This window comes from Eriocheir sinensis, chromosome 59 (genome assembly GCF_024679095.1).
Source record: "Eriocheir sinensis breed Jianghai 21 chromosome 59, ASM2467909v1, whole genome shotgun sequence".
NCBI classification, from domain to species: domain Eukaryota; kingdom Metazoa; phylum Arthropoda; class Malacostraca; order Decapoda; family Varunidae; genus Eriocheir; species Eriocheir sinensis.
In genome coordinates this window covers 4,627,799-4,643,559 of record NC_066567.1, presented here as the reverse complement: position 1 = coordinate 4,643,559, position 15,761 = coordinate 4,627,799, and the positions used below count along the sequence as shown (strand labels likewise).

The 15,761-nt window shown below is 41.9% G+C and overlaps 1 protein-coding gene across 12 annotated transcripts in view; it reads left to right on the top strand.

Moving 5' to 3' along the window:
* Positions 1–15,091, top strand: part of LOC126985418 (forkhead box protein P1-like) — a 483,883-nt gene extending 468,792 nt beyond the window's left edge. For 8 of the 12 annotated variants that reach the window (XM_050840267.1, XM_050840268.1, XM_050840261.1 and 5 more), the window contains 7 exons: positions 511–614; positions 1,748–1,816; positions 4,110–4,186; positions 6,536–6,637; positions 8,333–8,589; positions 11,555–11,630; positions 12,075–15,091. In XM_050840267.1, the coding sequence (XP_050696224.1) occupies positions 511–614; positions 1,748–1,816; positions 4,110–4,186; positions 6,536–6,637; positions 8,333–8,589; positions 11,555–11,630; positions 12,075–12,581 (1,192 nt within the window). In that variant the 3' untranslated portion in view covers positions 12,582–15,091. Of the gene's footprint in view, positions 1–510; positions 615–1,747; positions 1,817–3,176; positions 3,222–4,109; positions 4,187–6,535; positions 6,638–7,938; positions 8,064–8,332; positions 8,590–11,554; positions 11,631–12,074 lie in introns of all 12 variants that reach the window. The other 4 variants (XM_050840265.1, XM_050840271.1, XM_050840263.1 and 1 more) reach the window with 3 other exon arrangements.
* Positions 15,092–15,761: the final 670 nt, after the last annotated feature.

Here is a 15,761-nt window from a genome sequence, read left to right as displayed (position 1 = left end):
TCACATCTTTTCCACATCATCATAATCACTATTTCTTTCTTATCCTCATTCTTCCCCTTCATAAACATCAGGTCCTTCTTTTCTAACTTAACATAGTCTTCCTCCTAATCATCATCTTTATTATCTCACCATTCTCCTAATCATCTTGCTTCTCATCCTCCTCCTCCTCCTCATTACTTATCATATATCATCACTTCTTTCTTCTACCTATCTAGCTTCTCATCCTCCTCTTCCTATTCCTCTCTCCTTACTTTCATTATCATACCATCTTCTGACTCCTCCTTCTCTTTATAGCCAATCATCTCCTCTTTCTTATCCTTAACCCCATTATCATCAGGTTCTTTTCATTTTCGTCATTATCATATCATCCTCCTCCTCATCATCATCATATCTCCATTTCATCATCAAGACATGGAACTGTATTACCTCATCATAAGTGTTCTGCTGAAGAATTGTATAGTCATGTCTGTTATGTTCTGTGGCTCACCAGACCTCTCCTTCTCCTTACAGTGCAATAGGCTCCCGTCACCCCCCACTCCTGCAGCCCCCCACCCCCACCACCTGTGGCCCCCTGCGAAGGAGACTCACTGACAAGGCTGCTCTTCTCACGCCAGGTAAGCCCCCCAAGCCCCCCCCACGAGCCCCCTTCTTCCCCTCCCCGCCCTACCACCCCACCCCCTCAGCCTCACCATCTGGGGTGTCGTGAGCAATCTGTCAGTCACTATTTCATGTGATAATGATCCATAGTGTTTAAAAGTTTAGTATGGCAAGTGTAAAAAGATTTATACATTTGATTCCTCATGTCACATTTTACTTTATATACTGAAGTAACAAAGTGAAAATGTATAGTTTATTGTATTTCTCCTCAAGACTTGTAAATATGCCAGTCAGTCACTTTATTTATTATGGTCAAGACTCAATTTCGTGTCAGTAACATTTGTATATACTATAGCACTTTTTTTGGAGTCATTTTACATGCTTGTTATATTATATACTATGTCTTTTTAGTAGGTACCATCACTATTTTGTTTTCGTTGCAATATTCTGCATGGAAGTATACCTCCCCTGCACTGTAATTTACTGTTCATAATTACCATTAGCAAGATAAGAGTTAGAGCTGAGATGCAACATGTAAAGATTTCACTTAGAAGTGTTGGTGATGTGTGGAGAGTGAAGTGCACAGGCAGGAAACATGAGCACGCTATGGGGCCCACCTCTGCTGCCCCCTCCACCCCTCCCCACCGCCCACAGCACACACCCGCACACACTGCTCTTTGCGTTACCTACACCTGCATTGTGTTCAGAGAATTAAAATTATTACTTAAGACTTTTTCCATAATCACAAGTACAAGTGACCTTCAGTTACTGATAGATCAGCAGATGGTGAGAAAGATATAATATATTTGAATTGTCATTTCAAAAAGTAATGGATAATGAGAAAATACATTTTTATATAAAGTTCAAAGCCATTCAATTTCAAAGCCGTATTCATCGCTAGCACAAGAACTAATTAAACTCCTGGAGTATGCATCAGGTGTTCTCAGTGCTCATAAAGCTGCCAGGTAAACAGGCTGGGTCAGGTGAGGGTGTGTGTGCCACCAGCGACCCACCTGTTGTGTGCCTTGAGTCAGAAGCAAGGAGTGGGTGCCGGAGGGGTGAGGGTGAGGGAAAGGGGAGAGCAGAGGCCGAGGTCACCACTCCCTCCCTGGTCCCCATGTAACGTAAGGCCTTGCTTGCTTTTTGCTAGGGCCACTAGAGGACTCCCAAGTGACTAGAAGGCGCCTTGCAGACCGTGCTGCTTTAGACGTTACTGAAGGTAACCAACTGCATATCCTCCCAACTCTGCACCGTCACCCTAACAAGTCAACTCTCCTTTCTCTCTCTCTCTCTTTTTTTAATACTACATTCCTGTTCTTTACTTTCCAAGCATGAGTGTTCCCGACTTACTTACATTAGTGCAGACCTGCTGTATCTACCATTTACCAGAAGCCTTTTTCCTCTACTGCATGTTGTCAGCAGAGATGCATCACACTTAACCTTTTCTCTAACGCTTCTTGTGCCTCTGTCCTTCCCTTGACTGGCAACTAATGTGTTTGTGGCTTCCTGCTGCTTTCATGTTCCTCCCCAGTGACTTCCTACTCTCCAGCGTCTGTTATAAAGAGACCACCAAATGTTTATATGTTGACCCTCAGAGCATTCCTCAAAACATGATGCTAAGAAAATTATCACATACAAGACCTCATCATGATTTATGTGCCCCCCCTCCACATACATGCTCACCACTTTGTTATGTTCTTGAATATGTTCTGCTCAGGTGTTTATCCTTACCTGTGACAAGCCCAGAGCAAGGTGAGTAGCGATTCATCTTGCTCTCAGCAGTAAAGCTTGGTCATTAAGCTGATGGAAGGTTACCTGTACACACAACACCTGTAGAGTGGTACACCTGTGGTTTTAATTGATGATGAGTCACATGAGGTAATTTTCTTGGCAGCATCGTAGTGCAGATGCAATATTTTCATTTTGGGTACAATTCCTACAAATGGCTCAATGACTTTACCTCATCATTTATGTTTTACATCTGCTTATGTTAAAAAGTAGTCCAGCCCCATCATCTTTCCATTCAGTTTAAGCATGTACATAGTTATTGCTACACACACTTTGTTCCTTTTTATGTTATTTGTCAGCTTTGGAAATTTTTAAGTACATCATTTTGAACTATTATCTTTGAAATTTGCTATTCAACTTCATGTTTTTGAACAGTGAAACACACTCACTTTGTTTTGTTAATTTGAATGATGTACTTTGAAGAAAAAACTCTTACCTAATAGTGCCCATGTACTTGTACTGATCTGTTTTCACTCCATCATTGCTTTGTTTTTCATCAGTTTTCATGGTTACTTTATCCTGGTCCTTATGGTTTGTATTTACCTCTTTTTGGCCCCTTTGGTTCTCCATTGTTTGACTTTTTTTCATTTTCCTTTCCATTTTATTGGATTTTGCATTTCCTCTTTCCGTTGCTTGTCATGACCAGAAGCCCTTCATTTGCCGAGTGTCTTGACCGCTGATACTGAGTGCCATTCCTGCCTATCTCTTGTGTTTCTTGGTGACGTTGATAACCCCATCTGTGTTTACGGTCTCTGTTTATTACCTTCCCCTATTTTCTTTATCTCTCATAGGTCTTTCATATATGTTAGATCGAGCAGGACTGGACATACAACAAGGTCCGTATTTCTAAGGGAAGACTTTTGAGTATTGAAAGTCTTTGGATGAATATGTTTAGTCCATCATGGAGAGCTTGCTGTGTATTCCCATAAGTAGATTAATTCCTCTTGTAATTGGGTTGGTTTGGGGCACAGCATGAGAGGAATAGCTGTGAGTAGTAGTGTAAAGGGACGCTGCTGTCCGTGAGTGAGCTTCCCTCAGACACCTGCCTTAGAAGTAGGTTGTCATCCACTGGTACACATCTGTATGGACTCTATTTGTGAACTTATCAGTGTCAGATATTTACAGAGGGAAATATAATTAAGGGAAGCAGCACAGTAGACTTGGATTCTGACACACATTTGTACATATGGGAACTCACTGTAACTTCCCAGTGTCATATGAATACAGATAGTAAATTTTTGAGAGGAAATGCACATGACACTGATGTTGCCTTACACTAATGTAAATACGGGGAGTTTTATACACCTGCACATCCACACTCATGAAAGGAATGTATACACCCACACATGTGAACACCGCAGCACAACACTACCTCAGTACTTGTGAACACCTCAGACAGGTGACCAGGTGTGTGCATGTCTGCATTATTTGGCCAAGTGGTTACCTTTACTTCCTCTTAACCAGTGCACCAGTGGAGTTACTTAAAAAAATGTTGACCTTGCAGTGTCAAGTACAGCGATTCCATTCTTAGTTTGTGAAGGAACTAATTCAACTTACAAGGATAATAAACTGTAGCTTATTTGCAACATTCTTTAATGGTCATGAACAATTGAGATGAAGTAATGGTCATCATGTTTAATGATGATAGTTTTAATTCAAGAACTTTTCACAATGCAGTTGCTGAATGGAAGTGGTGCTAATGAAGCCTTCTCTTCCTCAAACAGAAATTCAAAGGAATCGAGAATTTTATAAAAACACAGAGGTGCGGCCGCCCTTCACCTATGCTTCACTAATACGCCAGGTAAGTTAATGTGGTAAGGCATGCAAAATTATTTGAATAGTGTTACTGTATCATTTAGTCACAGTAGTAGTCCCACACTTGCCATCCCCCTCAGCACCTGTCATCCTTATTCTCTACAGATCAATCCACTTCATGTTACATAGACAAATGCCACGGCATGACTGAGTAGTAGAGTAAGGTGCTTCTATGGGACTGTCACTGGGTAAGAACGGCAAAAAAAGAAATGATGATAGTTGAAGAGTGCATTCACCAGTTCATACATACCCTATTTAGTTTTCAAATCTGGGGGAAAAAACAGTAAAGATCTGCTTTGTGCTCCCTTCCATGTCTCGTTTCCTACTTAACTAACTGCTCTTGTCATCATGTATGTATGTCTTTTACTAACTTTCAAACTTCCCAGAAAACCATAGGAAAAAATGTAGAGATGGAAACAATCATGAAAATAACCATGAAATGTGGGTGGGAACCCACGTAGCCATGGGCAGCAAAGAAGCCCACAGCGTCCTGCAGCCAAAATTCAACAGGCTCTTACTTACAGGGGGTCTTTACCCCCTCAACTCCCACATTTCATGGCTATTTCCACACGTTTTGATCTCTTCAATCTTTTCTATGAGGTTTGAAAATTAGTAGAAGACACATGACAACAGAAGAGCAGTTGGTTAAGTAGGAAATGAGACAGGTAAGGGCTCAATTTTTCAAACTAGATTTTTCCTTGAGTGTGATCTGTGTCTTCATCCATATCAGGGAGAGTTAGTAAAAATCAAACGATGGACAAAGGCTGAATACCATTCATTGATCCATCCTGTGCCCATGTTCTTGTCCACAGGGAGTATACTGATCCTCATGGAAGCTGAATCTTTTTGTTGCTTCTAGCACATCACTAACTGGAACCTCAATGCAGTGTTTTGTTGCCTGCGCTGCTGTTGTGTACTCCAGAAACATTTTGGAGTCAGTGAAGTTAGTATTGTAATTCTCTCTGCACATCAGTCACTAAGTACTATATACCACGGATGTTAGGTTTATGAAGAAAAAATTATCTATATTCCTTGTTTTGTTTTTAGTTTTGTGGATTATTACACTGGCATTAAGGAAAAAATTGCAATGTTTGTCAAGTGCTTGACACAACCACTGCTTCATTATTCCTTGCTGTGCCTGGTTAAAAGACATTCTTGTACATAGTTGTCACATATGTATGAATTTACACCTCATTGATATGTAAAACACTGATGTAAGAGTGGATAAGGAACACAGACATACAGACTCCATGGCTGTGAGAGCAACCCATTTCACTTCCAGGTCTCCCATATAGGCCGGGAATCCATTTGTCTGTGTTCCTTGTCTATTCTTATATCAGTGCTGCTTCACGAGGTGTGCCATCATACATCTGTGAAAACTTTGTACAGTCTTCTGGCCAGCCACAGCAAGGAACAATGATGCAGTGGTTGACAAGCATCACCTTTTCCTTCTTGTGGCCGCAGTAATCATCCACAAAGCTGAAATGCAAAGAAGGGAAAATATACCTAGGTAATCTAATCTTCAAAACCCTAACATCCATGGTATATGAATATTATCCAGTGAGTGGACATCCAAGAAAATTAATGACTTGACTGACTTTCTTGAGCCCACAACAGAAGTGCAGGCAACAGAACACTGCAATGAAGCTTCACATAGTGATATGATAAAAACCATTAAAGGACACAGCTTTCATGAGACTCCCTGTGGTCGTGAACTTGGACACAGAATGCTTCAAAGGATGGTGTTCAAGCTTTGTCCATAAGTTTGGCCTTGACTGTCTGGTACAAATACCGACACAGCTCAAGGCCAAAGAGGTCCTTGACCTTACTCTCATCCACTTCACTTCTCACATTTGGTCTGGCTCTTTCCTAACCCGGTAGCAGCGACGGGCCAAATTTGTGCCATGATATAAACCCCCAAAAATAGATGATACATAATCTGATCACAAATGCTTTGATATATGTTATGAAATGGTTTGTGTGAGGGGTGATTTTTTCTCATTTTTCTCGCTTAGAGGGACCATTAAGAAACATGATCCCCGCTGCTACCGGGTTAAATAGTAATGGAGGTTTTTCCCTGATGCAGCAGTGCCGGGGAAAGAGGTGAAAATTAAAGCTGTGTTCACTGTTAATACATAGAGTACCTCTTAAGCTACATACATATATTGCAGCCAAAAAAAATCTACAAGTATGCACTGGATCTGCCAATGTGTATGCTGGCAATATGATAATTTTTAAGTGTTCTTGGTCTGTCTCCATTGTCATTAACAAAATATATGATCAAAGTATAAGTTATTTAAGATATTGATCATGATGTATTTGCCCTCCTCCCCAGGCCATAATCGAGGCTCCTGACAAACAGCTCACCCTCAACGAGATTTACAATTGGTTCCAAAACACATTCGCTTACTTCAGACGCAACGCTGCAACATGGAAGGTGCGTATGATGCGGCTGGAGGTGTGGCGTAGTGTGTCAGTCCTCCTGCAGGGCTGCACCGGGCTCAAGGGACAGTGTGTAGCAAACAAAGTTCATGACCTCTTGTCAAGTTTGGTTATTGAGACTGAAAACAAGAAAAATAAATTTAAGTCTTCATTCTTGTATGTTAAGATTCCTAATCTAGATGTAGATGTAAGACAGACAGCTGTTGAAATATGAATTGCCAGATATAGTATACATATGTGAAATATCTAGCACCTACTTTTCAATATCAAAAGATTATAAAGGTTAAATTATTCATGCTAGTTGTGTATTCCATACATTATTTTTTAGTGCATCACACTGCTTATAAAAAGAACAAGAGTTTTGCCAAACCTCTTGCAGCACTTGCAAAGCTTCACATCACAGCAAGATAGTCACCAGTTCCTTTGATAATGTTAAGTCACTCTAATGCCCACCACAAATTTACTCTTCTAATTAGCCTTTGCAGTTATCACAGAGCCCAGTTGTAAACTCCTTAGACACTTATTTCCTGTTTAAGAGTCTTTGCTCTGCAAATATTAATCATTCTAAATCCTGAATGCTCTTGATGAAATTTATCACAGTAGCTTCAGTCAGTCATCCCACAGACTTTTAGACACAGGAGTGCCTAAGGAAGTTGGTGATGTTTGCACCATTATGGTGTCAAATATTAATATTCCTACTTCTATTTCCACCACGGGATCTATTGGAAGTTGTTCACAGGCTATCACTCCCAGTACCACGGCCCTCCTCTGCTCGCTGACATTAAGTCTTTCTCATCTATTTTGTGTTTGTCTGTCCTCGAGTGCCCGCCAAAGATCAGACATGACTTTCAGTTCCCCAGGACACTTTGCTTTTTATTGCTAGCACCAGTAAAGCTCTTTGAGTTTCCCTTACAAGTGCCGTCTGGCTGATGGCTGCTGCCGCGTCTTGACGAGTTATGACAAGCCTGGTTTCTTGATGCTCATAGTGTAGAGAATTACTCCTTTATTTATGCATTACATTGCATGGTGCAAAGATACGTAATCTACAGTTGAAAAATTTAATTTTTATTTCTTTATGAATCTCCAGCATGATGGCGAGTAACATTTTGGAAAGTTAATTTGACTGCACTGTAGCCAGTGTAACAATTACAAGTATTATTTTAGGCCAGTAACACTGATTAGCTGCTGCTTTTGGCTGCTCAATAGATCCAGGAATAATCCATTTTATTTTTATTATTTGTTGTTTTGGTTATTCATTTGCTTTGAGCTTACTGTTTTGTGTATTGTTTCGTTTAGAATGCCGTCCGCCACAACCTGTCCCTTCACAAATGTTTCATGCGTGTGGAGAACGTCAAGGGCGCAGTGTGGACTGTGGATGAAGTGGAGTTTTACAAGAGGCGACCGCAGCGCTGCGCCACTGGGTATGTTGCCCTTCCCAACCTGCACCTCTCCTTACCATGCCTGCCGCCGCCCCCCCTGGCTCCACGCCCTCTGCTCTCTGTGGCCTCTCATGGTTAACACTCACTGCAAGTTGGACGGAGGGAGAGAGCAGAGGGCGCCACCTGTATGTCTCTCCACCAGGGGCCTTATCTTATGGGCGTGTGGGTGGGCTTTTCACCTTTTTCTCTAGAGTTTTCCTTGTGCTTTGACTTTTCTCTCTTTTTCTCTAATGTCATTGTTGGTGGTCCAGAATGCGATCCGCACCAACCTCTCGCTGCACAAGTGCTTTGTGCGCTATGAGGACGACTTTGGCTCGTTCTGGATGGTAGACGACGCAGAGTTTGTGAAGCGACGCCACCTCTCCCGCGGCCGCCCCCGGAAATACGAACCCAACACCCCACCACCACCTCACCAAACCCTCCACCCAGGGCTACCGCCAAACCAAGGGGTCCCCATGGCCTTCCATGCGGCTTTCCCGACCATGTCAGGGCCGCTCCCGCCCCCACAGTAAGCACTGCTCACTGGCTCAGCAGCAATCTGCCACGGGCGGGCGGGGACCACTAAGATGAAACTGTCCTCCTCCCCGCCCGCCCGCCTGCACCCCTGCTCCACCCACCACTCACACCCACTCACACCCCCCTAGTCCTAATGTTCTCTCCTTCATATACTTTTGAACACTGGGAACTTCAGTCTTACACCAGAGAAACAATGATTATGTGGCAAATTGGGATTGAAAGACACTTTGACCAGTTTACTGAGTCACCATGAAATTTGTTCAACAGGAAAACTGAACTAAGGTTTTGTTTTTCTTCCAGCCAAGGAGTACTTTGAATTATTATTACCTTAAAAAATATGAATACTAGTAGCATGTAGCAACAATTTTTTTAGAGTCTAGGATTAAAAAGAAATTCTAGGCCATGGTTTTGTATGTAAGTTCCATTCTATGCACACTACTTACTTTTCACTTGGCTAGAATCGTGGAAAACCAAAGTGTTGCTAACTGTACTCTGTACTCACCTTCCTGTCAAAGCCCTGAGTTCCTCCACATAGGACTGTAGACCCCCTGCCCTGGCTGGCTGCAGCCACACCTCCAACCCTCAGCCATCACTCTTTTCATCATGTGACTTTCCCTGAGGTGGTGCTGCACATGAATGGCAGTGATGTGGATGAAACACTTCCTGTTTTCATCTCTGGAATGAAAATAAAACCTTTTAATGCACAGTGTAAAGGTCAAGGATAAAACCACATGGCCCACAACGCTGCTGCAAGTTGAGCCCAAACTAAAAAAAGGAAAAACAAACCTACATTGCCAACAAATATTAAAAGTTAAAACTACCAAATTCAAGTAACTTTAGCATTTACTAACTTTCATTTGCAAAGATCTTCATCGGTAATTTCTAAAATGAAACATTAAAACTAAATTCTAATGATTGCTTGAGTATTACCACACACTATTACTGCCTATTCCTGTGTAATGACGAGGAGGTCTACTGTCCTATGTACTTCTATATTATTTTATCTTTTGTTTATTCAGCACAATTATGTTCTTTGCTTATTAAAAAAAAGCTACCCTGATATGGCTGTCTCTTTGGCAGAAAATAAACACAGATCTAGCCAGTCTGTTGTGCAAACTAAACACGGCATGTCTAAAGAACCCCTGATCTTGCAAACACTTTCCCTGTCTGCTTCTGCTGTCAATGGAATCTTTAATCCTCAAATGTGCAACTGAGCCAGGGATGTTCACAAGTTTTGGAGCCCCGTGCCTCAAAGTCTGTGCCAGAGAGAATGAATGATTCCGAGGCTCTGCCCGACAAGTTTCAGCTATTCAGTGATGGACATTTATATTTGCAGCAGTGATGGAGACACTCCCACTCATAGCCTCAATTGGTCAAGATTTACAGCGGCTATTTAGATACAACTGTCCACACCATTAACTTGCTTTTTTGCCTTCACATAGCAACTCAGCCACTCTGTTGGCTGTAATCTTGTGATGTCAATAATTAGTGCATTCTCCAGCTTAAAGTTTTTCAAAATAAATATGGCGTGCCCACAGGGGTTTCACAAGCAGCCAGACGTGCACAGTGTGTGAGCCAAGTTACTATTTTCTTTGCTCAATGCTAAAAGAAAACTTGTTACTGAACATGGAGTTTGTGTCTCCGCCAGGCCTGACGGAGCCTCCTAACCCCCACCTCCTGACCCCACCCTGCCACCTCCCTCGGCTTATTTTCTTCTGAAAGTTGTTTTATTTCCTTGTTCAAACTGGCATCCAGGAAAGTTTAATTATCTGGAAATGAAGGACTGATCCCTGTACGGCAGCCAGTTACCTCCTCTACTGAATTTCTTTTTGCTTTTTATTTCTTTTTATGGTTTTACTGTACATGTGAATACATCTACAGTTCCGTTTTGTTATTTTCCGTACCTTTACCCATTTCGGTATTATTTGCAATCCTTATCTTTTAGACTGAGCCAAAAAATCATAGGTTAAGGCATAACACCCAGACGTGTTGCCCGGTGTTGAGTAAGACCCACAAGCAATGAAGCAGCCTAACGCTACATGACGTAGGACTGTATTGTGGTAACAAAAGCCTTGAACGTAACTTTAGCCACTAACCGTTTGGGTGTTGAACGTAGACTTAGAGATAACCACATCTGCCACCACCACTGCCAAGCCTCCTCGTCCGTCGGTGAAAACTGCAAGTACTTTTCCTCACTATCTTTTTCTCTCTTTTAAAATCTTAAAAGTCTTTTTGCATTTTACTATTTAATTCACTTATGCCTTTTATCTAGTGGAATGCCAAAATTGCCACGCTTTTTCAAATGTCTTTTAAATCTCTTTTAATCTCTCTATTTATTGGTGTTGTGCCATTTTCTACAATATCTTGATGTTCTTGCACTTCATCATGTCTCCTTATGCCTGATATTTCTTCACATTTATCAGCTTATTCTAGCTTAGTTTTTCCTTCAAGTGTAGTCTGAACGAGCGCGGGAATCTGGAAGTAAACGGTAGGCTGAAGATTAATTACTATATTATAAACTAAGAAGTGATATGATAATACTTACTACTAAACAGTTCTTTCAAAATGAACAATATCCTTGAACCACAACACTTTTGTAAGTACTGCATGGTAAGTGTGTAAGCAGTATTACATATGTTGTACTTTTCAACAATTATAATGTTACTAATATGTATACTTGCATGTTTTTATAAAATTCTTAGTGTTTTATCTTCATACCAATAGCCAGTTTACTATTATCATTACTATTAATAGCTTTTATTATTACTTTTATTATTACCATAACACGGTACGTATGAATGATATACAATAGTACAAGCACATCTTCAAAACATACAGATATACCTGATATTTCTGACATGCTCAGTCAAGTTGAATACCAAGACCACACAGCCACAATAAGAGTTGCCTGTCACCCCTGTCCCATCCCTGAGTCTGACGTTCCTCGTGTTTTTCAGGGGAGTGTCCAGCAAAAGTCCGACACTCAGTGGCAGCCCCACACTGTACGGGGAGGCCCTTAATGCAAGCCTGCAGGTGAGTGTTTACATTTTAACAAATCTTTACCAACCTGTCTGCACTTCACATATACCTTAATACAGTCATCACATCTTGACGAACCTTACCCAACCTGCTCAAACTTATACAGTCTTTACTAGCCTGCCCTCACCTTATCTAACCTTTATTAAACTTGCAGCCCATTTTAGTATCCCAGTTCCCTTACAACCTCTCATGTATACTTGTAACTTCCCTACTTGCCAGCCACAACATCTACCCAACCTCCACGTTTTCCATTAAGTAGCCAGATAATCACCAAGTAACCCTAAAACCATCACCTACCAACTATATATACCTCTAGATTATCCATTAAGTAACCCCAAAACAACAAACTACCAATAATATACCTCGAGTTCCTGCAAGAAATAGCCCTTCCCATCCTGCAGTATCCCACACATCCGCTGATCACCTACCCTCCCCCAGGCTGCCCTTGCTGACTCCAACCTGCCGATGCTGAACAGCGCCTTCAGCCACGCCGTCAGCATGGAGAAGAGCAGCAACTCCCCTCCAATGTCCTACCACGATGCAATGCCCCGCCACGACGAGGAGGAGGAGGCCCAGCACAGGGAGAGGGAAAGGGAACAAAGGGAGAGAGAGAGGGAAGAGGAGAATGAGGAGAACTTTGCCTCCCAGTTGGTGAAGCAGGAGATGACTGAGGAGGAGAGTCCAATGGAGACCCAACAGAGGGAGGAGGAGGACGCCGCCCAACACCCGGCCTCCCCCATGTCCCACTTCCGCCACTACTCTGGGATGGATGAGGACAGGCCCAGGTCACGGAGCTCCCTGCCCCCCAGCCCCATCTCCCAGCCCCCCCCACCCCCGGTGTCCCATGCGGTGCAGCACGTGCCCACCAGCACCCTGGGAATGCCACCGCCACTACAGCTGCTGCACGAGGCTCACATGCGTCAGGGACCTCCCTTAGAAGGCTAGTGATGTAGAGTGAGAGGCAGTGATCACACAAACCTCCCGGTGACTCCCGGCCCCACAAACAGACAGACAAACAATACTTACCCGACGGCCCCATTGTTGTCTGAGCGGCCGGACGGACGAGGTCTGCCGGCCAGGAGACTCCAAGCGCTGTGAGATGGTTGGTTATCGTCTCATCCTTATTCAGACTTCTTCATAACATTTTTCAATATTTGAAACCGGTTTGCACACGTGACTTTGAGAAACTGCGAAGGATGGAAGAGTATGTTATTTTTACACTGGTGGAGTTAAGCGTTCTATTAGACTAATTTTTTTCATATCAGACTAGTCTTACTTAAGGCACTGTCATCAGTCATGGCACAAGTGTTACTGTACTCCTGGTGATGGAAGAAAGCTTGTTTTGTACAGGACTAAACAAGGATGTGATTGCATACTGTAGTAAAAGTAGTGATGTATGTAGAACGGCAGACACACAGTGGAACTTGCTTCACATAGTGTAGTGTAGACTAAGACTACAGGTGGTCAAACCACCACCTGTGTACCATTCCTAGATGGATCTGCAAGATCCAACTGTGCTTTTCTAGCCCCTTTTTCTTGTCAACCTTTGCCCAGTGTATGCTGCTCATGCTTGCACCTCTTGCAATCTCATTATGGTTAATGTGATGCAGTCATTGGCACTAAATTTCATGTGGTGTTCATAGCAGTTAAAAATTCATGAAATTACCAGTAAAAAGATAATCCAAGTGCCATATAAAAATTATCTAAGTGTATGGAACTTAGCAAACAGGTGAAATCTGATCTCATCTCAATACGACACGACAGCTCTTCCATGACAATGACGGCTGGAGGGAGGCGCACCCTTCGCCTCTCATAGCCAGCAAAGATAGAATGTCAAGGTATTGTACATTTACCTGCAAGTTACAAGGTTTGTTAATGGTAATTTTAAGATTCACCATTGTTTTCATCTGATCATTTTGTGAAATGTGCTTCTTTTCTCCCCTTGTAATATTAAATGAATACCTGCTGTTAGCATTTACTGTAAGTGCACAGTATTCTTCATTTTGTACTGCTGTAGTCCTGTACCTCAAGTAAACCCACCTATGTCATTATTTATTTGTAATTTATATTCTAGATTAAGTGGGGTTAGGACAGCACAGAAACAAGATCCATAGAGTTATAGTTACCTAGTGTAATTTTAGGATTAAAATTACCATCCCAAACCTGAATTCATTGAGGAAAAAGGAGAGATCAAGTAATCTGATGAACTGAATTGTCATCTTGGAGCTCAACTGTGAAACATTCTAAGCCACAAAACATGACGTAGTTATTAAAATTCAAGTATGTTTTACCTGATACACAAACCTAAATGAACATTCAATACACTTGGGTGAATGACAAAAATGTGTGTGGGTGTGGATGTGTTTTGCAGTTTCTACTAAATTCAATTTTGTACTCAGCACTTAAACAATGCAATGGGAAAATGAGTTTAGAATTTTGATATACAGACAATACAGGGACAGTAAAGACAGTGACACCAGTGTTTACATACGCACACAAACATTTACACGAACACATACATGCATATACACACACATGCAATGAATGAAGAGAAAGACTGAAGGACAGACAGAGACAGACAGTGTTGCAGTATACTCTCCCCCCAAAAGTACATAATAGGCTTGACGAGTAGAAGCCTTGTAGAATGGACCACTGTTGTAGAATGCATTTTCTAAGATGCTAAAACAAAATAATGCATGCCCACGATGGGTATTGCATTATTGTAGGATAGTTTTGCTGTGTTAGGGACTCAGGACTACTGTGGGGTGTGTGTACAAAACTCAGATCTTTTTATTACTCTTCATCCAACAATACCTAGACTACACTTTTTTAGGTACGTATTCCAGCGTTCTCAACTTTTTAAGGACACGCCGTCACCGCTGCCGCCCCTCTGGCTCGGATCGGCCCCTCACTTCAAGATTATTAGCGATACAAAACGGTGTAGCCCCCATGGTAGTTTTGCCTCCATTATCGCCATGTGTTCCTGTTGGTCGCGAGTCACAAGGTAGTTGATGAGCTTCTCGTAGAACATTCCCCGTGGGTGACCTCAAGCCCAGTCCCCGAGCAATAACTGTCAGATGTACTTATTGTGAAAACAAATGTTGCCAGTCTCCTATCGGCAGGTCCCAGCTGCTCTCACCGGCCGGCTCTGTGTAAGCCAACGCGCGTGACTGTCTTGAGTAACTCCACTTTTTTGCATTTTAAAAAAGATGAATGAGGAAAAATGTTACCAGTGATGTTGCTTGCAGAGGGCTGGCTAAGTGAAATTGGATGAGGCTCTAAATTCTAGACCATAGTATACTCCATAATTAAGAATTAATGTCATATGCATCACACCCTTAACAAGCACTGTAAGTCATACCACATTTGTTCGAAGTGGAATGTGAAAGCCTTGATCATAAAGATGTGATGATAACTTCTAAAATATATGTAAATATAAAAAAAGAAAAACTTGGTGTGACTTGTTTGATTATTAAGCCTAAATTTACATGACAATGCTTCACCTACATGCTCAGAGGTTGCCTACGTTACCCAAAAGTAGGCCAGATCCTCAGCAGTTCATGTTCCCCTTCTCATGATCCTACACAGCATGGCCAAAACATATTCTTCCTAGATTCTTTGCTGGACAATATATCTCATGTCATGAATGTGAAACTGTTATGGGCTTGTATATGAGGAGAAGGAATGCTGAGGTAATTAATTAATGAATGCTATTGGAAGGACTGGGGAAGGAATAGGAAGTAAAGGGGATTGGACAATGCAAAAGTAAAGAGTTGGAGGCTGGAGCTGAGGGCAAAGGACACATGCACACCCCTCCCCCTGCAAGTCTGGGACACTCAAATATCATGTAATGCAGAGTGTTAAGAGGACTTGATGTTGGTGTACCGTTACTTAGGGCCGAGTTACATATCACCACGAGAGCTTCGGTATGATAGCATATTGTTACTTTGTGGGGAGGAGGGTTACATATAATTATCACTGCGAGTATAAGATAATAAAATTCTTATTCCTGTATTTGCCTGTATGTAAATCATTCAGGTGAAGTTAACAATATATGAGTAGACATTTTTTCTCCATAGCTGTTTATTCTGACTTTTTTTTTTTTTAGAGGGGGGTTGTGTTACA